The sequence below is a fragment of the Microtus ochrogaster genome, chromosome 2 (genome assembly GCF_000317375.1).
Source record: "Microtus ochrogaster isolate Prairie Vole_2 chromosome 2, MicOch1.0, whole genome shotgun sequence".
NCBI lineage: Eukaryota > Metazoa > Chordata > Mammalia > Rodentia > Cricetidae > Microtus > Microtus ochrogaster.
Window position 1 is genome coordinate 997,074 of NC_022010.1, and position 27,001 is coordinate 1,024,074.

The window sequence follows — 27,001 nt, forward strand, 5'->3', positions numbered from 1 at the left end:
CACACACACACACACACACACACATACACACACACACACACACACACACACACACACACACACACACACACACACAGTCATTCGGGGCACAGGGCATAAGACTCTTCCCAGTTACCGTGACATCCTTGGATCTTGGAATATGGCATTGTTAAATGATTGACAGTGACCACCAGGAATAAGATACTTCTGACGATCTCTTAGATCAGAGGAGGTGGGTGAGGCTGCAGAGACCTCCGAGCAGTCGAGCAGCCTAGGCTAAGAATCTGCTGAGAAGCTGATGGGTCCTTTCCTGTCTGAAAACTCTTAACTTCTTTAAGACACACCTCATGTGGTTTCTCCCCTTTCTCGGGAGCCAGAAGGCAGAGAGAGAGAGAAAGAGAGAGAGAGCCATTTCCAGTTTGGAGAACTGGGGTACAGCCTATTTTCTGCAGTGAAAGGAGTAGCTGTGACAGAGGTGACAGACAGGACAGGCTGAAGTATACCCTAAGAGTCCAGTGTTATTTACTGCAGCTCAAGATTTGGGTGTGAAAAATAATTTCTAATGGTGGGAATCATTTCTACCTCCCGGACAAGGCAAGAGTGTGGGACTTGCTTGGAGACTGACATATGTATCACAAATGACAGTGCCCAACTCTCCCCACATAGATATAGAGAGACATAGATATGGAGGGTCTTGCTCGGAAGGTCTATTAGCAGCGAGCTACCAAACCAGCACAGGGTGATAATAACTGCAGACAGGCCGTGGGAGGGTTGAGCCACAGAAATGCCCATCTAGTCAAGTGCTATAGATGTGTTGGGGTCATTCCATAAGCCAGGGTGGGGGCGTCCTTTCCCCTGGAGACTGAGTGATCCCCATGGCAGGTCCTTCACAGTTTGAGGAGCCAGCGTGCCCTCACTGGCCTCCAACTCAGGAGATAGGTTCCATTCTTTCTCTGAGTGAGGCAAGAGGGAGCTCAAGTTAGTGACAGATCCAGCAGAAGGGACATTTTCTAACTTGGGGTAAGCCAGGTATAGGAAGGAGCATGACAGAGAGACTTATGCCTGGCCTTTAGGGGACCAGGAACCCTCATGCCCTGGTCAAAGTCCTAGCTGGTTGAAACAAGTGTCTTTTCATCTCTGCAGCTGGCTGGTGCGAGGCCAGAGAGGCTGGCATTTGGCTTTTTGGAAGGGGAGCAATTGTGTAGTCCTTATGGGGCAGCTGTTTCTAGATGATCCAGGCTCTGCACATCTCCTGTGGGTTGTGTTTGGAGCATGCGTATGTGGTGTGTGTGTCCTTCTGAGCTGAACTCTTACTAGGAAATGAAAAGATAATTTTTGTCTCACTAAGCTCAGACAAAGTTTTGGCTCTATTCGGTGTGAGGTAGAGGCCCATAGATCTTGTTATGACCAGGTTTTGCTGAATTGGCTTTCCTGCTGGGCCTCAGGGAAAGGGCTGGTAGATTTCCTTGTATATTTCATTATTTTGGCTCAGTTTGGTTAAGAAGCATTTATCTTTTGTTTGATTTGTGAGAAGCATTTGTGTGAGGTTAGAAGTATTTGCATGTGTGTACATACATTTGTGTGTGTGTGTGTGTACATGTATGCATTAATGGAGGATCCCAGTCACTGATTGCAGAATAGCCCCCATTCCTTCACAAGCTGGGGAGAGGGGAACAAGTGGCCTTCAGCCTTATGCAGTTGGAGAGAAGACAGTTTTCAGCTGTCTCCACTACCCAGGGCCTTGGAGGCAGCCATAGAACTTGGCCTCTTCTGATGCCTCCATCCTGGGACCCTGGGAAGTTTCTGAGCATTAATTCCTAAAAGACTGGGAAATGGATGGCATGACCCCGAGCTGAGGCATCTCAACGTGCTTTGGGGCTCGCTGTATCATCCCTGTGCTGTGGCGATCGGTGGGAATGGTGGTGTGTGGGCCTCTCTGCTTGTGTGTAATTTCAGAAATGTGTGGGTCACCTTCCAAAGAAGGAAGGGGAGCCATGCCGAGGCCTCATAATCCGGGAAAAGAAAGAAGATGGCAGACTGACCCAGAACCTTTCTGAACACTGTGACTCACAGGACGTGGGCATTTAAACTGCTGCCCCCTCTCTTTGTCAGTGAACACACACTCCTTGCCTGTCTCTAAGATGGTGTTAGGAAAGGCCACACTTTAAAGCCAGTTAGGCGGTGGCAAGCATCTACCCGAGGGCCCCTAGATCCCCGTGGGCTTTGATTCTCATGTGTTGTTTCCCTCCCAAAGATCCCATCTTTGTACAGCCAGGCCCAGCCTGGGTGTTTTGGCGCTGTGCCAACTGTCAGTGACCTCAAGGCTCTGAGGAAGCAGGCATTTGGAATGATGAGGACACAATTTCTTTTTTATGTGGGTCTGTTAAAGTCTAATGGACACTGGTGTCTGGCTTTAAATTTGGAGAGGGTCTTTAACCCTTAAACCCTGTAATTGCAGTGCCTATCTCCTTGTCTGAGTGCTGCAGCAGGGTGGGGCACACCTGTTACCTGTCTCAAGTGTGATTATGACATTTTGAGCTCTTGGTTGGTAGTAAGAATTTATGGGCCAGGTCTTGCCAGAAGACAGCAGCCAGAGGCACAGCCATGAAGGAGCCCCACGCCCAGCTCCTGCCACAGCCTCGCGTCTCTTTAATGAATTAATCTAGCTCCCCACACTTGGTATTCAGTAGTTATTTTGGGAATCCAAAAGAGAAAGAGCTGGAAGATTAAATAAAAAGAAGAAGACGAAAAGACACTTGGGGGGGGGGCAAAAAAAGTGTGTGTGTGGGGAGAATTGCTGCTTTTGAAGTTTGAGGCATCTTGACAAGAGATGCTCTGGAGATTGTGTGGACAGACCTGTGGCCCCACCAATCCCGCTTCTCTCGGTGGAGTGTTTTCCGTTGTTTGGAGTAGCAGAGTTCAGAATAGCCCGGCACCTCCTTGCGGCATTAGGTAGTGCTGTTTGCATACCCGCGCCTTCCAAATCTAGAGAAATGTGGTTTAGTGGAAAATAGCAGTCTTACAATCTTGCTGTTTGCTTGGTGTTTAAAAATAGTTTGTTTTGATGTTCTGAATTTCATCCTATCCTTATTTGCTTGTTTGATGGAGACGTGTATACCGTGGTGCGTTGCACAAAAACAGGGAGTGGTTGCGTGGCTAGAACCACACAACCAAAAAGCCATGGTGATTTGGCATGTCCCCTGGTGAGAGGGAGCCAGGACATTTGCTTTTGGCTGAAACTATCTGCTCTCTTCCTCAGCACCCTCCCCCCTGCTCGACAATATCTTCTTTCTTCCTTTAGAAGGATTTGGGACCCGTTTGCCGAGTGCCCCTCCGAATAGCATTTCGGTTATAGTAAATGTGTTTGAGGGTGATCTCAGCTCTCAGCCTGGGTGTCCCGGCACTAATGGTTAGCAGGGCCTATTACAGAGAAGCGAAGTACATTGTAAATGGCTTATGCAGAAAAACCATTTAGATAAAAATGCAATTTTCCCTTCTGCATGGAGTACTAAGAATTAATAGCACATTCCTTCTAAATGGGTATTTTCATATTATATTTTCCCCCTAATGAAATTCTTTTCCCAAACAGGAGCAAGTTTCATTTTGAACTTGGGGGTAGAATGGACGTGTTCTGTAGCAGGCAGATACAGTACCCCAACCCTTCCCCGCTGGGGATCCTGGGGACTGACCCCTGTATGTGTAGCCTAAGACAGACAGCGGAGGGCTGCATCTGCCTCTCTGAGCTTCCTTCCTTTTTCCTGCTGTAGGCTTGGGGTGTTTGGCAGTTTTGATGCATAAAGCAATTAGCTCTAAACCCTGAGTTCTGGAGGCTGAGCCCTGGTCTGGCCCTTGAGACTGCCCCCACCCCTCATAGCCCCCCAGCTTGGGGAGTTCCCATGATTCTCTTTGGTTGTGTTTGCCTGCTGGCAGGGCAGGCCAGCTCCTTCCTAGGTGACAGCTGGGAAGGGGACTGTTATGTCCTGAGTGCCCAGCAAGGGGCTGCTCTGGGGGCCAGGTCTAGCAGCGCCTGCCTGAATGCCGATCTGGGCAAGGGATCAGGTACAGGCTAGGCAGCTTATAAAGTGCTGCCAGCTTGCCACTGGATTCCCTGGGACTGGTTGGTGGGCTTGCTTTGTTCAGGTATTCATATTGGGAGGTATTGCTGCGGCTGAAGAATACACCTCTGTCTCCATGTGTGAAACCACATTAAAGCAAAAGTTCTCAGGTGGGAGAAATTCATTCTTGTCTTTAATTTCCCTGTCCTGAAACAGCTGAGAGAACTGCCCAGAGAGGCTAGGCAACTCAGCCAAGGTCACACAACATAGCTCCCAGTGAGAGATGGACTTTCAACCGAGCCTTGCTTGTGGCTTTTTCTTTTTCACTGCGAGGGTACAAAACAGCCAAATTTTGTACTGACCAAAGTCAGGTTTCAAACTAGAAATGTCCAAACCTTTCTAGACTGCCCTAGAACATGCATCCCCCAGGGACATTCAGCATTTTCTGCCCTTGCAGATGGGTCTGGTTCTTGGGGACACCGTGGGGTACCTCATCTCTCCACATGAGAGTCTCCCCAGGCCTGGCTCGTCTCAGATATTCAGTTCCTCACTGCCTGTCTGGCATCCTTGACACAGAGAAAGGAGAAAAGATCTCCCCCAGAGAAGCCCAAGAAGACCATACAGTGTGGTGGTGGCAGTGCTGGGAATAGCGTCGCAAAGGCTCCAAAGCCAGACCTCCTGGGCTCAAAACCCAGCAGCTATCCTTCCTATCGTTGGGCAGGTTACGCAGCCTCTTTGTGCTTCTGTTTTCTCGTTGGTGAAGAGACTATTAATAGTTCTTCCTCAAAGAGCCGCAGTCGGGGCCCCTCCTCACAGCGCCAGCCTTTAGCCTGCTCGGCTGGTTGTCTGGCGGTTAAGACTTCCAGAGATGGAAGACACAGAGCTTCACTTTTGCTGTTTGTCCCATCTGAGGATTGGGGAAACTGAGGCAATAATAATTCAGCCTCACCATCAGGCTGGAGGGTGGGAGATAAGCCACGTACAGATTCTCTTGTCTGAGAGAACTGCCCAGCGAGGCCAGGCAACTCAGCCAAGGTCACACAGCGTAGCTCCCAGCGAGGGATGCACTTCAACCGAGTCTTGCCTGTACCTTTTTCTTTTTTCACTGGGAGCTGGGTTGTGTGAGGCTGTTGGACAGACCTCATGCCGGCATCGGTGGGGTGGGCTGGGCTGGCGGCGCTGTCAGGCGCTGTTGGTGGCTCGCAGCTGGGAGCATGAAGGTGTTTTTCTTCCTTCTGACAGCAATACCCGGCTGGGAAGCTGTCCCTGGTCTGCAGAACGGTCACCCTTCCTGTTGGAGGAATTCATGAGCTACCCCGACCCTAGCCTCCCAGTTCTGGGCAAGGAGCCAGAGCCAGCCATAAACAGTCTGGGAGCTGAAGGATACCCACAAACCCTGGTGTCTAGCACCTCAGGTGGGGCTTAGCAACCTGCAGAACTGGGACTGAACAGAGAGTGACCTGGGGGCAGAGTGTTGACAGATAGTGGGGCCTCTCTCTGCTCCTGTTGGGCTCAGGGAGTAGATCCTCCTGTGCTGTGTGGCTTTGGGTGGGAATACCGCTTCTCTGAGCATTGGTTCCTTCCCCTGTAATCCTGTGATCCTCTCGAAGGTGGGTGTGGACTAAGCAGCAGAGAGGCAGCAGAGAGCTTTGGGATGCTGGGTTTAGAGGGAAGGGATGGTTCTCTGACCCTCAACCCAGCTCCGCTTTTTTTCTGAGCCTCAGTGTTCACAGCTGCAAACTGGGCTGTCAAGGTGGCCTGTCCCAGGGTGATATCCCCAGGGAAATGTTGGCAGCGTCTAGATACAGCTCTGGTTGTCACACTGAGTCAGGCTCCTCCTAGAGTCTAATGGATCGAAGGCTGGCAGGCTGTTAAACATGGGTGTGGCCCCTTCCAACCCAACAGTAAAACCATCTAGCTCCACCCATCAGTAGTGCTCAGGAAGCTGAGATATGCGTGGATAGCAATAGTGGCCTGGGTCATTCAGCAGGCACACACCAAGCCCTCACCATGTGATGGGACTGAAGGGAGCCATGGGACCAAAGCCCCACTGTGGTGCAGTCTGCCTTCTAGGATAGGAGATAGACCACAGACAGCAATAAAGACAGCATCACTGGATGGGCTAGCCTGAAAACGAGGAAGGACATGCACAAGTCTCTAGCCTAGGCCAAGGGAGGTCTGTGTGGGCTGTAGACACAATGCTGAGTTTTGGTGAGAAAGAATGAGCAGTGGCATTCTGGGGGAAAAGCAAAACAGCCGATGTACATGTAAATGCTCTTTTGCTGGATCGTCCTGAAGCTAGCCATGTCCAACCCTGCAGCTTCAAGGGTACAATGACAGAGGGTTTGTGCACACAGTTGGGACAGTGTTGCTTCACTGTGGCTGTGATGAGAGCTGAGGATGTTTGGGGATCTGGAAGGTGATTTTTAGTTAACTGGGGTTTATTTGAATTTAAGGTGACCCAGAATGTTTTTCTCATTCCAAGCCAGGCCACCAGTTAGGGCAAGGGATATCCCTGTCACTCCTAGGAGGAGGAACTGAGGCACCAAGATAGGGCCCAGCTTATCTCACCTGGGGAGTCTGTGGTCCTTTGCTCTGGGCAAGCTGGGATTGATCTGCTGGTCCAGGGGTCCCTCAGCCCTTGTTCTTGTTCTATAGCGCTCTCAGCAGGGAGGCACAGACTCCACCCAGGCGACTGCCCTGGCCACCTTCTGGAAGTTTTTCTTTCACTTTCTCCCAGTTTTCGGTGTGACAAAGGAATGTGAGTACCCTCGGCTGACAGGCTCAGTGATCGGGTGTGACCTGCCTAAGTCCATACCTTTTGGAGGAATGGTGTGCAGACTCACACTGGAGGTAACACTCCCTGCCCTGGGCTAGTCCAGTTTTCTTGAGTATTTTCTACAGGCTACAGAGCTAGGCTCAGAGCTCTGGCATCAGTGTCTTTATGGGGTGTGACTGGGGCAAAGACAGCCTTATCTGGGCCTCTGGGATCTAAGACATGGATCCTGGCCTCTCCTAAGGAGCAGGGCACAGGGCCACCCTGGCAGGGCTGCTTCCTGTTGATTTCAGGTGGGTCCAGATGATGCTGAGCACAGCAGCCCCAGCACTCGGCCCGAAGCTTCGAAAGCTGTGTCCCAGACCTGGGGGAGGAAGGCAGTGAAAGGATCAAAGGCTGTGGTGTCCTGCTGGATAGACCCTTCAGCTCAAGCCTCAGTTTCCTCAGCTTTGGGTTACGTGGGGTGTGGCGTGGTTGAAGAGCTCTCATCCCGATGCCTGGCGTGGCTCAGCTGTTCCTGGCCTTCGTAGAAACATGATTTTCGTCACTTATGTGTAGAATCTGGAACCTGTGGGCAGTGAGGGATGCTGCGGAGAGAAGGGAGTCAGCGTTCCTGCCCAGGGATCTTGGGCAGGACCAGGGAGAGCCCAGTGTGTTGTTTCAGGTGGGGGTGATCCCAGTGCTGGGCAGGCACAGAGGCGTTGGGCTGTGGGACTTTCCAGGTTTGCTGTGTGTTTTCAAGTGCAAGCCAGTAAGAAAACGCATCTGTGGAGGAATGGAAATGGGTGTTTTATTTTTGTTGTTGTTCATTTATTATTTATGTGTATGTGTGTGTACATGGAAGCCAGAGGACAACTCTTGGGAGTCAGTTCTGTCATTCTACTGTTTGTCCTGGGCATTAAGTCAGGTCGCCAGGCTTGGCAGCAAGGGGCTATGCCTCCTGAGCCGTCTTGCTGGCCCCATCTGTTAGTTTTAAATTCCTTGCTCTGTGTAACTGCTTCTTCAGTCTGCGCTTGTGTATGGCTTTGGAAAGTCTGCCCCTTGCTAATTTGAGGAAACTGCTGTAGAAAGTTTCTGGGAGACCGCTAAGAGCATCTCACAGAATGAAAATGTCACCCGCGTGTGGGCATGGGCAGTGAGGAGGCAGGCCATCCCTGCTGCTTTGTTACTGCCTTGTCACCAAGGCAGCTTGGGAGAAGCACCCTGCAGGTCTTTCCTCTCGAGACATAGTCCAGGCTAGCCTCGAGTTCACACTCTCAGGGCAGGAGCTGAGCTGACTAGGTATCTTTGATGCCGTCCCCCCAGACCTCCACCCTTTCTCCTTCTCTCCTTCCTGCAAAAACCAGTATGTACCCAGGATGACCAGGCAGAGACCAGGGATGTTGGGGAACCTGGAGCCATGCAATATCAAGAAAGAGGAGCCCGAGCCCAGAGATTGGGGCAGCCCCCATGCCTTCTTATAAGCCAGTGGTTCTCAAGCTGGGGGTCGTGACCCCCTGGGAGCTGAACGACCCTTTCACAGGGCTCACCTAAGACCATTGGAAAACACGGATATTTACATTACAATTCATAACAGTAGCAAGATTACAATTATGAAGTAGCAACGACATAATTTTATGGTTGGGGTCACCACAACATGAGGAGCTGTATTGTAAGGGTCACATCATTAGGAAGGTTGAGAACCACTGCTCTCGGCACTGTTCCCTGCCTGCCCTGAAGCTGGCCAGCCTCCCACTGCGTGTTAGTCTTCCCTGTGCATTTTATTGGTTATTATTATCTTCTAACAGGGTCAGGTTGAAATCCATGTGACTGGGCCTCCCTGCCTGCATTTGAAGGCAATTAAACCAGGACCCACAGCTTAATCAGAAACCACATTTGATGAATTTGTCGTCGTCTTTGGCTCTAACTAGAGATGACCTCAAGTAGGACAGCTATGTTTCTCCCTCAGAGAGGCCATCTTGGCTTTTAAATGGGTGGTCCCTGCCCAGGGAGACCCAAAGAAAAAGACCCTGCCAGAGGAGGCTTGATACTAGATTTTTCTTAAGTTTGCTTGGAGCAGGTAATTGAGTTCTGCTGAAGGAAATCTATAGCCTCTTCCTTTACCCCCTGCTCCCGCTTCCCTTCTTCCCAATATGCTTGTGTCAGTGTTGCTGAGCGAGGGCTCAACGCTGCCTGTGACTCGGAAACACAGGCTCTGATTCCCTAGTATCTGTCCTTGGACAGTGAACTGCGTCTAAGCTGGCCAACAGATTCACAGTGGGAGCAGGCATAGCGGCCCACCTTAGCAGAAGGTTCCCACATGTGTCGGCCACTATTCAGACTTGGTTGTGGTCATGCTGGGCAGGTGTGGCCACATCCACTGCTTCAAGCCACCAGGCCGTATGCAAGGCTCAGGTAAAGTCCGCCCCTCATTGGAAGCTATGCTGTGTCCCGACTTACAGATAGGGAAACTGAGGTCCTGGCAGGGTGGTGCTGGGCTCAGTCTCCCAGCTTGTAACAGGTGACAGTAGATGAAGCTTCTCCAGATCTCAGTCCTCAGACCCTCTCTTGCCCCCCTCCCCGGAATTCTGTTAGAGGGGGCTTGACTCGCAGATGGACTTCACAGCTACTCTGGGATCACTCAGTAGGCAGTCAGCCAGTGTGGCTCCTCAGACCCCAGTGAGGGGACCTTAGCCAGCCTAGAGCAGCACTAAGCTCTGGCCTGGAGATGCCACCGAAGGGAAGTTGGAGGTGGGTGATCTGAGAAGTGTGGCTCAGGGGAGAGAGTTCCTGGGGCTGACTAGTGGCTGGTGGAGCCACTCTCTACAGCAGCCTGTATATAATAATGAATGCTGTCTCCAGATCTCAGTTTCCTTATCCGAGCAGTGGGAACATGGCAGTATCAGGTCTCAAAGTAAGGAGGCCGTGCTGGGATTAGCCCCTCGATGGATAGCCAGAAGCATGAGGGGCCCCGTGGAAGCCAGTGAGAGCTGGAGGTAGGGAGCTCTGACCTAGTCCAGCCTTTCGGCTGTGCAGCTGTGGGTAACTCACTTTGTTGCTCTGTTTTTCAGTATAGGGAGGAAATGCTGGCTTCTGTGCTGAGCTGGTAGTGCATTTGTGGTAGAGAAGGGAGGGATGGGCAGTAGCTACCTTATAGGCTGTGCCTCAGTTTCCCCATCCACAACGGAGAAGCTATACCTAGACATGCTTGCTATCCTCAGGTAGGCTAGATGGATGGAAGGACTTAAACTTCAGACAACAGGGTGCAGGAGTGGCTGAGTAAGCAGGAGGCGCCATATTTATCAGTTCAAAGCCTACAGAGAGGTGTCAATAGAAGGACCAAGATGATATCTGTGAGCCTGCATTTGAATCCTCTCACTCTCCTAGGAAGCCCCTAGGAAATCACTTGTTCCCTTCTGACTCGGTTTCCCCTCCTATGGAATCGGCCCATAGATTTCCTACCCAGGAAGCTAGGAGCCCTGACTGAAGCACTGACTTGTTGAGAGGGCAGCCTATGCCCTCTCATGACAGTCTCTGGCCTGGTGTAGCCTGGGAGGATCTGGAACGGCAGAGACAGAATCAAGTTCTCCTCTGACTGGGCCATGCTTTCTCTTCCTCTCTCCCTCCCTCCTCACTTGCTCTGAAATCAAGCTCAGCACGTTTCCCTGGGAACTGCTTAATATTCTACTGAGGTAAAATGAACTCATTGGAGCCACCCGCACGCAGCTGAATGAGCCCCAGCAGCCTTTCAGAGTGTCTCGAGACCCCCCTTGGGCCTCGGGGTAGGCTGGCAACAGCAGTAGCTTTGGGACAAGGGTCCCCTTTTTCTTCCTGGTTCCCCAGGGGGCCTATTTCCCCAATAGAGCTTCTGGAGGGCCAGAAGGGGTCTGCAGCTTGGGATGGGCGGCCTGTTTGGGGCCTTGTTTGGGCTACACGTCTCTATGTGTGAGACCTCCTGGGGCCAGCTGAGAAAGATAGGCCTTCCTCGTGATTTCCCAGAATTCAGCCACCCCAGCCTACAAACTATACTGCTTGGTGATGGTGATGATGGTGGTGGTGGTTGTGGTGGCAGCAATTTAGGTGGTAATGGTAGTGATTCTTCTGGTTTGTTTTTGTCTATGTGACACAAATCTCGACATATCTCGGGAGAGGGAATCTTGGTTGAGAAAATGGGCTTCATAAGATTGGCCTACAGGCCAATATGAGAACATTTTCTTACCTAATGTTTGATGTAGGAAGGCCCAGCCCACTAAAAATGGTTCCACCCCTTGGCAAACTGGTCCTGGGTGCTAGAAGAAAGCTGGTTGAGCAAACCAGGAAGCAGTGTTCCTCCATGGTCTATGTTTCAGCTCCTGCCTTCCGGTTCCTGCCTTGAGTTCCTGCCCTGACTTCCTTTGATGATGAGCTGTGATGTGGAAGTGTAAAATGAAATAAACCTTTCCCCCTACGATTCTGGTCACAGCGTTTGTCACAGCAATAGAAACCCTAACTACTACAGCGATGATGATATTGATGATGGGGATGACGTCAGTGACCGTGATACTGGTGTCATAGTGATTATCATTATGATGGCAACCCACTGCTGTAGCATTGGTGACTCCTGCAGAGTCACTGGGGACATCTGCTCTCCTGGTTCTTATTTGGCACAGGAGAAAACAGAGGCCCCTAAAAGTCAGCTTGTTCAAGGTTGTATGGCTAGGGAGTGATAGAGAAGAGTAGCAGTCGGAGCCCAGCTCTGGCCAGCAGGGCTCCATGCTTGTACCACCACAGAGTTGTGCTAAGGTCAAGTGGGAGGACAGCTCATAGGCATGTAGTGGCACTGCATAAGTGCTGGTCATTGCCATTAGCTGATGACTTCACAGCTGCGGATTCTCCCTTCCTGCACCCGGTAGCTCCTGCATGCCATGATTTCCTCTCATCTCCCCCAGAAGGCATGCATTAGAGGCCGTCCTGAGCGTAGAGGAGGCTCCATGAAACTGAATTGCACCTGGCATGTGATAGCATGACATCTGCTATTATTGTTTCTGACATTGTCATTGCAAACTGTCATCATCATCACCACCACCACCACCCTTCAGCCTCTGCATCTCCGAGGCTCTTTGCTGAGTGGATTTAAGTCACCCAAGGCTTTTACAGGTCAGACCTGATGGGGTAGTAGAAGGCAAATGTGAGGTTGTGTGCTTTGAGAGAGGGTCCTGTCGAGCCTAGACTGGTTTAATCTCAGCATGGGGCCCAGGGTGGTTGCTCTTGGACCTTCTGTCTCAGCTTCCTGAGTGTTAGGATTACAGGCGTGCTCTGCCAGTGACCCCTGCCTCATGAAGTGCGTCTCTACCAGCTGACTGTGGCTTGGTCATTTTACTGCTCTGGAACTCGAGTTCTCCTTTGTTGTGATGGGCAAAAACCGGAGCTAGGTCTGGGGTCCATCAGAGCCAGTGCTGTGGTTTATAAGGATATCTGATAACCCTAGGAAACTCCCGTGGGGCCTCAGTGGAAGAATCTTCCTGCTAGGAAATGGTAGCGCTTCTTTGTAGGAAAAACAGTTGTCATGCCCTTGACACAGATTGGGATGGACTTGGCAGGTTATTCTGGATTAGTAGAAATGTCTTCACTGCCACGATCCATGCAGTCTCCACGGGCCTCCTGCAGTCGTGGACAGGCTGGAGTGGCCCACGATCCATGCAGTCTCCACGGGCCTCCTGCAGTCGTGGACAGGCTGGGGTGGCCCACGATCCATGCAGTCTCCACGGGCCTCCTGCAGTCGTGGACAGGCTGGTGTGGCTAGGTCCATAGTCATTTCTAAATTTCATTTCACTTAGAAATGTCAGAACAGTTAGTTGTGCACATGTAGGGTAACTTTGGGATACCCCAGTTCTGGCCTCTAGGGGTTTTTGATTCCAAGGTCATTTTCTAGTGTTAATCCAAGAACTCAGGTGAGTCCTAAGGTGAGAGATAGATAGTCCTGGCTTTGGCTCTGCCCTCCACAGCCAACTGCTCTGCTTGTGTTCCTGCTTGGGGCCTGCTGTTCTCTCTGGGACAGAGAGCTGCTTTCCAGAGTGCTGAACTGCACTGGGCAGCAGCCTGGGTCTGATGCTCAGTGTCAGAGACTGTATGTAGGCTCTCACTGCCTGAGGCCCAGGGAACAGCCTGGTAGTTCCAGATGTACAATGGGTAGTTGTGAGGGAAGGCAGGCTGCCTGGAGTTAGGACAGCGGGACCTCTTCCAGCTCCCCTTTCCCTCACCTGCCTCTGGTGGGGGGTGGTGCTGGCCAGGACTTGGCCAGGTCTCATGTCAGTGTGTGATGGAGATGTGTGGTGTTGAACAAGTTGTCCTGTCTTTCTGAATGGGAGCGCGTGTACATGATGCTTAGGAATGGGGAAGGTGGCACCCGTTCTGGGAAACGTCAGCTGAATGGAAGCTCCCTACTCAGCCGAGCTCTGTCTCTGTCTCTCTTCTCTCCTCTCTGTCATTCAGAATCAACGCCTCAACAGCCCCCCCCCCCCAGTTCTACTACCCTTGTCCAGAGATGGCTGCAGAGTTGTTGGGAACTAACTCTCCTGCCTGAAGTCAACTTAAATATCACTCAGAGACCCATGCCACAGCCAGGCAAGGTGGACATAGGGTGTTTCCAGGGCACCTGTCAGCCCATGCTAAGGTCTAGCCTATTCTCTTCTTCTCTCTGTATCGAAAGCTCACAGGGAGCATTCTAGGGCCCAGGCTCTGAAACACAGTGTCCCCTGTCTGTAAACCTGGGGAAGCACAGTGGTGGCCCTTCAGGAAGTCCTGTGTCTTCAGCCACCAGCAGTAACTTCTTCTGCAAGTTTCTATTCATGTTGACCTGGAGGCCCTGAGTGGTGGCAAGGCTTCCTCAGGAATTGGCAAATTACAAGACCTACTGTGTGCAACACTAATGCCAGCCCTGGGAGCAGAAGACAAGGCCCTCAGTGTATAGAAGTTACACTGTTGGGTTGTACAGGTGAGAATGAGAATTTGGGGTTATAGTACAGGTGACGCCAGGTGCAACATGGGGCATGGACAGCCTTGCTAAGGCAAGGGCATGCAGGAGAGTAAGTTATGTGGAGAGAAGGGACAGCAGTACCCCAGCAAGGTGAATGAAGGCTTGTGTAGTGCCACTCCTCGGTGACAATGGGCTGTGAAGGCCATGATTTCACCTGCAGCGTGTCTTTGATGGATCTAGTTGCTCTTCTGCCATGACTTAAATGGCCTGGCCTTTGCTTACGTGATACAGCACCTATCAACACTGCCTTCTGGGGTCTCTTTCTGTCTTCTTTGGAAGGTCACAGGCACAAGGAACTTTTGACCTCTGCCCTTGCTCTGGGCTTTAATCCAGCGTGTGTGTCCTAGAGACATAAGCCAAACAGAGAAAATCCCTCCTGAGGTGGAGTGTGGGTGTTACAAAATGTGTCTTGTCCAGGGGGAAATCTGACAGAAGGTGAGGACAGGCTGACTCAGTTGCTGGCCCCCACCCCTGCACCTGCCGCTTCCCTTGGAGGCCTCTGCTCTTCTAGGAGTCCACACCCCACCTTCCCGGGTGATGCCAGAAACTGCACTTGGGTGTTACAGGCCCAGTGGGAACTCAGAGCTAAGCCAGTCACCAGGGCTCAATCCTTCAAGCCTTCTCCCACCCCCAAGGGAGAGATTAAGGAACATTTCCCAGCAGTCCACAGAATGTTTGGGGGTGGGAAACACCCACTGGGGGCTTCTGCAGGTCACGGAGTCACAGTTCTGTCAGCTGACTCTCACCTTCCTCTTAGAAAAGGGATAGCAGCTAAGAGACAGCAAGCAGTGTTCCTGAGGTCACACTGCCAGCCTCTGGTGTTCTGTAGTGGGAGGGAGACCCCGATGAGAGGAAACCAAACCAGGCACTCAGTTCCGGAGAGTCAGTAGAGGCTGGCTATCACAGCCTTGGGAGGGGGAGCTCTCAGCACAAACGTCCAAAGGGCTCTGGACCTACACAGACCTGGCTTCACATCTAGCCATGTGGCTCTGGTTCTCACAGGCTGTCAGGAGGGTCGGCTGGGGCTGTGGATGTGGTTCAGCTGGCACAAAACCATGGACTGCATAAACAGGCCTGGTCATACAGTTATAATCCCAGCCCTGGGGAGGTGGGCTTTAGGGGGTCAACTTAAAAAAGTTCCAGGCTAGCCTGGGCTGTGTGAGACTCTGTCTTCTCTGCTCCTAAGTGATCATCTCTGGCTGTGTCAGTCTGGGGCTGGGCTACCAGGATGCTTCTCTGGCTGGATGTGGCAGCCTTGCTCCGTCTCAGAGAACCCATTTCTCTTCTTTTAGGGAAACTCCTGGAATAATGATTTTCCGTCCTTCCTTCTTCTCATTCCCTCCCTTCCTCCCTCCCTCTCTGTCCTCCTCCTCCTCCTTTTTTTTTTTTTTTTTTAAAGAAAAGATATTAGAAACATTTTTAGAGCAACTCTGGTTTATTGAGGTTAGAAAGTATTCACAGTCAAAAGAAAGGTGGGGCCACAGCAACCAATAAGGATATATCAGATCCCCTAATTGTCACGGTGTAACATCCTCACATGTCTAGAGTGTGTACTAAGCACCCAGTAGACATGGTAACTTCCTCCTTGTATAGACTTGAGCCTCAGGTTTAAAGGTTGGCATCTCTGTAGAGATGTCTGTTAAGATCTGGCATTTGTGGGTTGTACAATGTAGTGGTTCATTTTGCCTAGGTCACAGGGTGCCCGGTTTTTTGTTAACTATTGTTTCTCTGGAAAGCCCAAACTCATGGCACAATGACAGAAAAATAGCCACAAACAAGGCCACGTGGTAGTAAAACTTTGCTTGCAGGTATGAGCCAAGATCAGTTAGCCTGGATTAAGCAAGCATCTCTGTGACTGGGTCAGGGGACGAGGAGACGAGACAGGGCCCCCAGTGGGTGCAGAGGAATGGACTGGGGTGCGGTTAGCCACAGTTGTTGCCTGTCATTGTCAATATCGGCATGAGTGAGTCTCCTAACTGCCCTGTCCGTATCTCTGATCTTCCTCACACACAGGGAAACTGACCGGACACTGAGATTCCCCTGTTCATACACCATTATCTCAGGGCTTCTTTTCCTGGCCTCGGTTTCCCTCCCTGTAACTTCACTGAGGACATGCTGGTGTGGGGTGGAAGCCACGATGAGTCGCATCTGTTATGCAGAGAGGAGGCAGAGGCTCAGGGAGGTCTGGTGTGGCTGCGGGGGAGCTGGCCTAAGTCTGGGGATCAGAGCTGCAGGTGTGAACCGCCTTCGGTTCCTGGTTGGCCTAATCAGGCAAGAGGTTTTCCAGATTCAGGTGGTGACAGTGACTCCAGTCTCCAGCTTGCTCAGGGTTGAAGGACACCAGGGATTGTGGGTTCTTCCAAGTTAAGAGTCCTATGTCAAGACTGGGGTAAGGAAGATGTGAACTCTTACCTACTTTGGTATATCCCCAACACTCTGCCCTTATTCTGAATCCTCTCTGGCTCCCTGTTGCTTCCAGGAGGACCAGACTCTTTCCTAGATACCTCATGACTGATCCCTCTTCATCCTCACCCCTCAGTATAATTCACTCCCGGTTCTGGATGCTCAAGGCTGTGTGAAGATTTTTTTTTTTTTCAGAAAGAGTCCCCAACGGTCCTTCTAATGTCCCTTTTCTTCCTCTCCTGAGAAATTCTGTACTTGTCCTTAAATCTGCCCCCATACCTCCCACAACCATGAGTCCTGCGTGAGCCCTGACTCTTGTACATAGCATAGCCCACGGAGCAGCCAAAACCTAATGTCCCCTCATTGCCAGTCAGGAATAACCAATCCTGGTTTTCAGGGTAGGATGCAGAGATTCAGGGAGCTGATTTGTGTCGGCCTTAGCCCCACAGTCTGGCACTTATGCGTAGGTTACCCAGAGCCTGGTCTGCATAGCATGTGAATGACTATCCGTGTAGATCTCCTTTGGGGAAACGTTTGAGCTGTGGGTGGCAGGCAGTTTCCATTCCCGCTGTCCACCTGAAGCAGTACCCCTCATAGAGAAGCAGGCATCACCAAGGATCTTAACCTGGAACATCCGCCCTTTCTGAAATCCATACTTGCAATTGAAGCCATAAGGCTGGATTGCTAAAGAGGTGGGCATGTTTATTTGTCCTGATAGATGGAATATTGTTGGGCCAGGGAGACACTCAGGCAGCACAGCAACTTGATGTGCAAACGCGAGGGCCTGAGTTCAGGTCTCTACACCAGGTGGAGAGCTAGGCATGTGTATACAAAGACTGCAACTCGAGCACCATGCACAGCAGAGACAGGAGGATGGATGAACCTTGCTGCCAGCTAGCTTAGCTCCAGCTCCTGCAAGAGACCCTGTCTCAGGGAATAAGGCAGAGTGATGGAGCAGGACCCAGACATCCTCCTCTGGCCTCCATAAGTGTGCTCTCAGGAGTGCACACCTGCACATCCTCACCCAACACCCTGCCACTCCCCTATCCCCACCACACACACCTCTACCTGGTGGTGTTGCTACAGAGCTGGGTGGCATCATCCATCTCAGGCAAGGAGCTGGCTCTGCGGCTGGGAACTTATCCACCTGAGCCCTGTCTCCAGGTGTCTGATCCTTTTTAGCCTGTGGGGAGGGGCGGTTCACACAATCGCCTCCCTTTGTGCCGACCAGCAGGGCTGGAGGTCATGGACCTTGGGTTGGGGACCCCTCATGGGTTTGACAGCTGGGCAGGAAGGTGGGAGCCAGCAGGGTGCGGAGGGAGGGTGCTACAGAGAGAGAGTGGGTGTGGTGGGGAGGGACTTTGTGTAGAGACTGCACACAGTAGGAGAGAGACAGATGGTGCCAGAGGCCAAGTGGCGAGTGTGACCGACCGGGAGATTGTGTAAAGTCACAGCTCAGTGCTGGGTCTGGGAAGCTATGGAGGGGTAAGCAGGAGGGAGGTCTGTCCAGGCCTGTGGATGCGGAGAGCAGATTGGCTGCAGGCTGCTCAAGAACAGGAAGTGATCTGGCCCAGCGAAGGGCAGAAGTCACAGAAGTCAGCACCTCTCCCTTTACCCCTCCAGGGTCCAAATAAAGGAAATTCAAAATATACTTCCCTTCTGGGACTCGGTGAGGTGAATGTGGGGGGCGGCATTAGCTGTTGTCAGGCCCACACTCCCTCTTACATAAGCCAGGAGTTAAAAATACCCGCTCCGCCTTATGCTGGCCGTAGGGAGCCCCCACAGACATGAAAGCATTGTTGTTCTAGGTCTGGTGCCCTCAGATCCTGGGCTGTTGAGTAGCAAGGGCAAGTCCTGGGCCTTTTGGGGGCTTGGGTATCATGTGGGCCTGCCCAGAGGTGGGTTCATCCGCCACCCCTCTGTACCTACCCTCAATCTGGGCACCAGCTGGACCCCACCCATGTCCCGTACCTTGGTCATCCCTCTGGTAGGCAGAAAACAGAAGGCCAGGCCAGACTCCTTATCCCAGGAACTCAAGGTAGAATGGGTCTGGAGAGCCACTGAGGCAGGAGCATGGCTGCCCAACAAGGCTGCTGATGTCTGAGCATGGTCCCCACGTTGAATCCTGGTTGGGGCTTCAGTACAGAGCAGGGTGCAGCCAGGATTGCTGTGTTGACCTAGAGGAATGGAAGGATAGAGGAGGAAGCCCAGGAAGCAAAGGAAGGGGGGAGGAAGAAGGGAGGAGGAGGGAGGAAATGGAGAGGGAAGAAAACAGGCAGGCAGCCGCCAGCTTGCTCCAGTAGCTGCTCAAGGCAAGTCAGGCCCCTCACGTTCCTGACCTCCCTGGTCCCTTTGCACGACTGCTCTCCATTTCTTAGACTCCAGGGTCTGGAAGTCCATGGGTGAGACACAGAGATACCCTACTGCACAGGAGCTGCCTGCCATTGCTGTTGGACCCACAGGAGAAGTAAGGCAACATCGGCATCTCCTGGCCTCACCGCAGGACTTCCTTCGCTTCTGTGGCTGATGTCTTGCTGTCTCACTGTGGTCTGATGCCTGAGACAGAAGCCTGTTTGAGTCTTTGTGGCTACACTGAGCGAGTCGAACAGGCTCTGACCTCAGTGCCATGAGGCAAAGCCATCAGCACTGATGACCCAGGGCAAGATGTGTTGCTGTCAGGGATTGGTCTTGTGAGGAAGGGCCTTGAGAGGTCTTGCAGGGGCCACCTAGAGCCAGCCTTGATCCTGGCTATGTGCATGAGGAATCTATCTTGTCTCAGAAGTGCAGCCCAAACTCTCCTGGTCTCTCTTGAGCACTCACTCCTGGAATGCCGCTGTCAATGAGGTTCATGCAGGGTGTATAGAGATGATGGTACCCCTCCATCCTCACCTGTTTGCATGAGGCCTGCACTTAACCCAGAATAGCACTTCCAGTAACAAAAGGGGAACGGGTACTGCAGACAGGCCAGTAGCCGAGGTATGGGGGTTCCCTCACCTATCAGGAACTCCAGGCTTGAAAGAAAGCCAATCTATGACATCTTCCAGCACTGGGTACCCAGGAGTCCCAGGTGTCCCTCAGCCCCAGGTGAGGGGGGACAGTGTTATCTCTGGATTGCTGACATGGAGGCCTGGGTGTGTTCATCACCTGAGGCTTGGGAACTTAGCGTCTTCTTGGCTGGGACAGGCTGGGACTTGAACAACTTCTGTGGGATAGATTTGTCATCCATGAGTCGACAGTCTGAGGGCCACCATCCTAGGGTACGGTGGCTCCCCCACTGTAATGGCACTGATGGTGGATGAGTACAATTGAGCCTGCATCGTTGGAGAACAGCATCCTCTCCTCAAAAGGCTGTGTGGACACTGGGCTGGGGTTGATGGCCCCACAAGGTCCTGCTGACACTGGGGAATTCTGTACCTATGATGTGTGGCATCAGGCCACCCCCTCACCCTCTCTGAGGCACAGGTGCTTCTGCCAAAATGGAAGAAGGGCAGCACATTCTTGGTTTGTTGGGGATAGAATCAGATAATCCTGGACTCCACCCCAGGTACAGCAACTGCCTGGCTCTGAGATCCAGATAGTTTAAGAAGCGTCAGCCTAGGTATGGGAGCAGAGAATGGCCAGAAGCAGAGGGTGGCCCGGGAATGGATTTACCCGAGCCTGACAGTCATATATGCTTAAGCAATACCTCTGTCATATCACCTTCCGGGGCCTGCAGTCAGACCTGGGCCTGGCTCTCTCCTGCCCTGAGCCCCTCCTGACTCATCTCTGCTTTGATGAGACTCTGCTCCTCAGAGCCTCTGGTTTTCTGTGTAAGGGATGCAGGCATGGGTGCATGAATCTCTTAAGAGGATGACCCGCTCCTCATGGGACATTGCACTCTGGAATAATATAACACGGGACAGGAAGCAGGGCTGCTGCTGGAGTGGCTCAGACAGCCAGGACTGCACTGCTACAGTAAGCTGGGGCCTGCATGTGTTCAGGGACCTGGGGCCTCTGTCTGCCATCCTGAGGCGCGCTGAGGATGGGCCCACTGGTGAAATCCAAAATGTCCTGAGCTCGAAACCTCAATTTCTTTTACAAGATGAGTGACGAGTCCATGTCGTGGGTAGGAGGCAGACCACCTGACCAAGTAGGAAGTGAGAGGCTTCACAGGTTTCTGGGTGGCTTCCTTGTGACCTTCTCAGGGACCATTCCAAGGCCCCAAGAGAAAAAGCAGTAGAGTTATGCCACTCAGCAGTGGGACCGCCCCTCCCGCGCCACCCTGATTGATCAGAGTGCTGTTTGCTGCCTGGTGTCACTCGGGAGGCTCCATGGGCCACCATGCCAGGATATAACAGGTCCCAGAGAAGTGCTTGTCCATTGAACTGAGTGCATGAGGGCAGAAGCCAAGGCAGGTTTCTCTCCACCTTACAGGTTCTGAAACCCTGGAGTGGAGCCCTAACTCATAGAGGCTTGTCTGATCCAGGGGGTGGGGCTTAGCACCCTGTTAGGGCCAGGCTCTGGTGGAAGACAACTCTTAATCCTAGGTACTGGGCGGGCAGCTTCTGCTGTAATGATGGGGATGAGCGGGTCCTGGAGGTCAGTATCTGGGTGTGCCTCCTTTGTCTTAGTTGGGCCCCCACCCCAATTCCTTCTTCTGCTTGTCTACTGATATGGTCTGGGAGCTCTACTACTGTGAGCACTTACTTCACGGCACTTTACAGTTTACACAAATGCTTGGATGCGGTTCTAGGCTTGATCACTGTGGCATTGAGACCAGTGTCCCTGGATCATCCCATTTTCAGAGGACAGGACTGGAGTTCCTGTGTAGGGCTAGAACTGTATTCTCCAGGCAGGTTTCTGTGCCCATGTGGGCAACAGATGCCTGTCTTTAAAGTGCAGGGCTGAGAGGGTGAGGGATGTAGTAGGGTGGCCATAGGCTCCCCCCTTGCCAGCCTACCTCCAAGCCACGTCCTCTGAGCCCATTCTTTGTTTCTTAAGAGGGCACACGCTCTGGGTGGGTGACCACACAGCATTCTCACTCCACTGATTCCTCCCCCATGCCGCCAGCAGATTTTCCTCTGTGTCCCCTGAGATAGGCCATCCCACCCTCTGGACCTGGCTGCCCTTAGCTCTAGGGTGTGCTATGCCTTCTGTCTATTTCAGGACGTTCTGAGTGTAGAGGAAGCCCACAGCACGTGTCTGTCCAGAGGACGAGGTAGTGTTCTCCACTCCCTTAGGATATCTGTGAAGTCCTGCCACCCTACGGTGTGTTTTCAGGTGGGCATCTTTGTCCACCAGAGATGGGCAAACTCCAATGTCATTTTATCCTATTTTCTGCTTCCCGGGAGCAGCAGACTTAGCGGTGGTGTGGGTGTGGTGTGGTGGGCTTTTCTTATGCCGTTTTCACAGCCAAGCCTCTGCAACCATCTCCAGCCATGAAGGAGGGCTAGAGGCTACTTCTCATCACCCCTCTGCCGTCACCCATACCGGGTCCCCAGTGGTCACTAACTTGTGTCTTTTTTCTCCACAGCCCATGATCTCCCCACCAACAAGGCCTCAGCCACCCAGCCTGGCAGCCACCTGCAGTGCCTGACTGTCCACTGCACAGATGGTGACCCCAAGGCCCGCACCTCCGTACCCACGTGGCGGTCTCTGCACTCCGACATCTCCAACCGATTCGGGACATTTGTGGCCGCCCTGACTTGAGCCCCCGGGAGCCCCTGCCCTACCCACTCATGAGGGCCTCTGTGGCTGAGCAGACTCATGTTTTTGTCTAGGTTGGTACCTGCTTAGTGGCACTCGGAATGGAAAGGGTTCACTGAAAGGGGCTGGGGAAGGTGATAAAGAGAACCTCAAAAGTTTATTTTAAAGAAACTGTGTGCCACGTTGTGACACCAGTACCAGTCCTCGGCCAACAGCAAACACTGGCTCAAGCCGTTTTCCTGCTAGAGAACCCCGTTTTCTGTACTTGGAGTGTGTTCTAGAAAGCCCTTGCCTTGTTGAAGCCCAGGCGGGGTGCACCCTTTACCCTCTTTTCTTTTTTATTCTCTTTTATTCTCCCCCTTCGCCTTTTCTTCCCCTTTGCTTTGTTTATCACTAAGATGGAGATCTTGGAGAGTAGTGTTCTGGAATATTCCCGGGTGGAGGCTGCTGGGTCTTCACAGCATTCGCTACTCCGTCACCAGTTAGGAGACAAGACACACGAGCAGCTCGAGGAACTTCCAGGGACTGGGCTTTTTCCACTGCCTCTCTGGCCCTTAGCCTTCAGCTAGCTTCTGTTTCTCCCACTGGGGACTGTTCTTTCGGTCCCTCCTAGGTTGGGTACTGGATGCTGGGATGCTGTGATCAGCCACTTGGAGGAAGGAGTCTGCCAGGGTCACGAACTCCCTTCTCCTTTACTGACTTCACCGTTGCACACTCTGCCTTCTCTGGGATGAGCAGGGTGGCCTTGTGACCCTCAGAGGGGACAGGGAAGAGGCAGTCAGTTGTCCTAGTGACTTTCTGACCCTGCTCTCCCAGGTAGCAGCCAGGGTGCCTCAGCTCTCCCACCTCCTCCTGGGAGTCCATCCCTGGGAGGAGGAATTCAGGCAGCCACACTCCTCTCTTTGGTCCTGCAGTTCCCACAGGGATGAGGGGAAGGAGAATAGAAGGAGTGGCTTCATGATGTCCATTCCTGGGCCTCATGTTCCCGTCCTGCCCTTCTGATTCCATTTCATTCTGATTTAAAAGCAGAACCCTGCCCAGTGTGTCCCTTCGAGAGGCAGTTCCTGCCCCAAGCAGAGAGGAGCAGAGATCTCAGTGCTGATGTGGACACCTCAGGGTGTGATCTACACCTGACCGACCTCTGTGACCTCTGTGCCCACTGCTGTGGGGCTGTCTGTCCCTGGGAGGGTCCGACCAGAGCCAGCTCTAGTTCAGCTCAGCCATTGTTATCAGTGTGTCTTCCCAGTTGCTACTTTCTGAGCCCCCACCCCAACTTGACAGATCCCCTTCCTTTTCTTAGCAAGAGGCCTGAAGGCTCGGGGCTCTCCAGACACCCACATTGTTTATGTCAAGGGACTTTCAACTGTGGGAGCCACTTGCCAAGAGCTGGCGATCTCTCCCTCTCTCTCTCCCTCTCTCTCTCTCTCTCTCTCTCTCTCTCTCTCTCTCTCTCTCTCGTCCTCCTCCTCCTCTTGGCTGAGATCGGAGCCCCAGGGTCTGCACTTGTTGCCTGGGCAGTGTGGGGGGCTCAGAGGGCAGACAGAAACAGAAACAGGAGACATGGGCTGCTGAGTAGGAAGGGCCCTCTGTTCTGTGCCCAAAGCATTGAGGGGATGGCTTCCCCTTCCACGGGCCACAGGAGCACCCTCCAGGTTTGGATCCAGACTCTACATTAACTCTCAGAGTTTGCAACGTCTAGAGGTCTGAGAGCCAGTTTTTCACTCCCAAACAAGAATGACTTCTCCTTCACTGCTTAAGGCTGGGGAACAAATGTCCTAACGTCCATCAACAAACTTCCCAGCATCAGTCCATGTGCAGCTGCCAGTGTGCGGCTCAGGCCATCTCCAACCCCCGGAGTGTCCAGTGTTATCATAGTCTCACTCCCCACGACCCCAGGGTGAAACAGCCTTAAGCAAAAGGATGTCACATCATGAAATTTGGTTTAGTAGAACGAATAAAAGTGGAAGAAAACCACGCCCGAAGCGCGAAAGCCTGGGAACCCTGTAATCAGTACACAGCCAACTCCAGCAGAGAAGGAAATCGCTATTGCACATGTAAAATATGAACCCTTAACCCTGCGGTGCCGTGCGCGAGCCTGTAAGCTTTTTTGAGTCTTAAAAAAACCATTTCTGAAATGCTTGGTTGGAAGACAGTGACAATAGCTCATGAAACTGAGTGGTATTTTTCTTTCTTTTTTAAAAAAATATGTAAAGTTGAGTCTTCCGTATTCACGCATACTGTATATACGTGTATATGTTTTGCTGAGCGGCTTAAATAACAATAAATACAATGTTAATGGTGTCTGGGTCATGTTTGTGGGTGGGATTTGCTTCTTTTCATAATCTCCTTACTTTCTGCACATGTATTGTGTTTGATGTGCCTGTGTGCTCACATGCGTGTGCACATGCACTTGGGGAAGCCTGGTGTTGACGTCAGGTGTCCTTCTTCAATCACTCAATTACGTACAGAGCCCGGCTCTCACCAGTTTGGCTAGTTGGGCTAGCCAGGTTGCTCTGAGAATCTCCATCTCTGGCGGCTCTCACACCTGTCTGCCTTACACATTAGTCATCCAACCTCCACTCACCCCCATGCAGCAAGTACTTCATTCTCTGATCCATCTCTCCAGCCCCCTGGCTTTCAATGCTCTCTGGAACACTGGAGTGGAGGTTCAGGTGCTATCCTGAGTGAGTATGTGCATGTGTGCACTGTGCACATGCATGTATACATGTGTGTGTGTGTTCTGAGTCAGGTTACCCCAGGGCCTCACAGCCGTGATGCTTATCCTCTCTGGGCCTGACTACTTCTACTTTTACAGGGCAGGCTGGGTGCTCACACCTCATAGACTCCAAGCTCCAACCCACTGGGTCTCATCAGGACTCCTTTTCCCCACAGTGGCAACCAGAACACCTCCAGTTTTGCCTGATGTGGAAGGACTGCCCCAGTCAAGAACCCCTGTGGTGGGGTAGGGGTGTGGGAAACCCTGGAGGGTTGTGGGATGGTGACCCTTCTGAAGTCTTGTGTTCAGCTGTGCGACGGCTGCAAGGATGTGGCTGAGCCTTGGGCATCTCCGTGCTCTCACTTGTGAAATGGTGCAATGTGAGGAGGCCATGAGGAAGCATCCGGATGCACTGCAGTGGCGGGCATTGCTTTTCCCTGCAGTAAGCCCATCCCTGTTTTAGGACCTAGTGCAGCCTCCATCCATCCAGAGTGAGGGAGTGCTGTGCGCATGCTCTCTTCTTGTAGGCAGTGGTGATGGAGAGCTTTCCTAACGTAGAGTGAAGGTGGGGGTGCATGCAGGGTGGTGGGAAGCAGGAAAAGGGCCTGGGCACCTGAGCAGAACCTCTTTCCTCAGAGGGATGGGTACATACTCAGAAGATATGTCACTTTTATTTTTAAAAAGATTAGAAAAGGGACCTGTCAGGTTGTCAACCTTGCACCTTTTCCCAGGCCAGCTTCTCAGCCTGTTTGTTTGTTGGTTTGTTAAACACAGTGGTGCCCCATGTCATATTTTAAATCTGGGCTATGACTGGGAATGTAGTTCAGTGGTAGAGCACACATTTGTGTTCAATTCCAGCACTGAAAAGGAAAGCCAGAGTAAAAAGTTGGGGTATAATTTATATAAAGCAAAACACCCAGATCCTAAGTGTGTAATATGCTGTCTTCACAAGCACACCTGTGTAGCCCAGTCTTCCTTCAGAATGAATGCCTTAGTTAGGGTTTCTATTGCTGTGAAGAGACATCATGACCACCGCAACTCTTATAAAGGAAAGTATTCAACTGAGGTGGCAGCTTACGGTTCCCAGGGCTTAGTCCATCGCCATCATGGTGGGGAGCATGGAGACATGCAGGCAGATGTGGCACTGGAGAGGGAGCTGCTATGTGCTGACATGCAGGCAACAGGGACTTGCTAGGTGTGGCTTGAGCATATATGAGACCTCAAAGCCAGACTCCACAGTGACACACTTCCTCCAGCAAGGCCACACCTCCCATTGGTGTCACTTCCTTTGGGGGCCATTTTCTTTCAAACCACTACAGTGAGTTCTAAAAAGTTTTTTCCTGACTACCTCCAGCACCAACACTGTGGCTTCTGTCACCATGGAGCAGCTGAGTCTGTTCTGGTTCTTTTAATGGCATGGAAATGGACAGGGACAGCCTGGGCTCATCCAAGTCTGCCTTCTTTTCTGTACAATGCTTTGAGGTCATTGCACCCACAATAAGTTTTTTTTTATATTTATTGCTGAGTAGTATTTCACAGTGTTTTTAACAATAATATCCCATTTTAGTCTGTTCCGTGAAGAGACCTCATGACCCAGGCAGCTTATAGAAGAATGAATTTAACTGGGGACTTGTTTAGAGTTTCAAAAGGTCAATTTATGACCATTATGGTGGGAGCAGGGTACTGGAGCAGTAGCTGAGAGCTTACATTTAGATCCACAGGCAGAGAGAGTGAGGGAGCCTGACATGGACTTTGGAAAGCTCAGAGCCCAACACCTCCAGCAAAGCCACACCTCCTAATCTTTCTCAAATAGTTTTACTTACTGGGGCTCAAATATATGAATGTGAGGAGCCATTTTCCTTCAAACCACCACATTTCTCTGCCTGGCCCTATAGGTTTGCAGCCACAGAGTAATGCAAAAGGCATTTAGCCCAACTTCAAAAGTCTCCATAGTCTTTCACAGTCTCCAGACTGTTTAGAAGTTTAAAGCCTCTTCTGAGATTCAAGACAACCTCTGAACTGTAGCTCCCCACATGCAGACACACAAGGGCTGGACTCCCACTAAGGAAGGAATGGAAGGAGTCTGTACAGGGAAGCATCTGCAGTCCTCAGGACTGCCTGCACATGACCTGCTTAGAAAGCCTGCTTCTGTCTTTCCAAGAGCCTTGCGCAGGGCCCATGTGCTCTTGATCCAAGGTCTATAGTGTCCCTGTGCAGGGCTGCTCCTGTCCCCAGTTCTGGGCTGAGGGAGGCACAGATCTGGCTGTGCACGCTACCGTCTCCTGGCTAACAGTCTGTGCGTACAAGCAGCCATTGTCTAGTCCAGGAAATCGGGCCTCCCAACCGACAGGAAGGGGTGGGGGCGGATCTGCATGGGAATGTCTGCTTGAGAA

At 51.9% G+C, this 27,001-nt stretch overlaps 1 protein-coding gene across 1 annotated transcript in view; it reads left to right on the plus strand.

Annotated features, from left to right (window-relative positions):
- Positions 1–24,193, plus strand: part of Mn1 (MN1 proto-oncogene, transcriptional regulator) — a 36,524-nt gene extending 12,331 nt beyond the window's left edge. The window contains exon 2 of the mRNA XM_005344217.3: positions 21,720–24,193. Coding sequence (XP_005344274.1) covers positions 21,720–21,895 — 176 coding nt within the window. The 3' untranslated portion in view covers positions 21,896–24,193. The remainder of the gene's footprint in view (positions 1–21,719) is intronic.
- Positions 24,194–27,001: the final 2,808 nt, after the last annotated feature.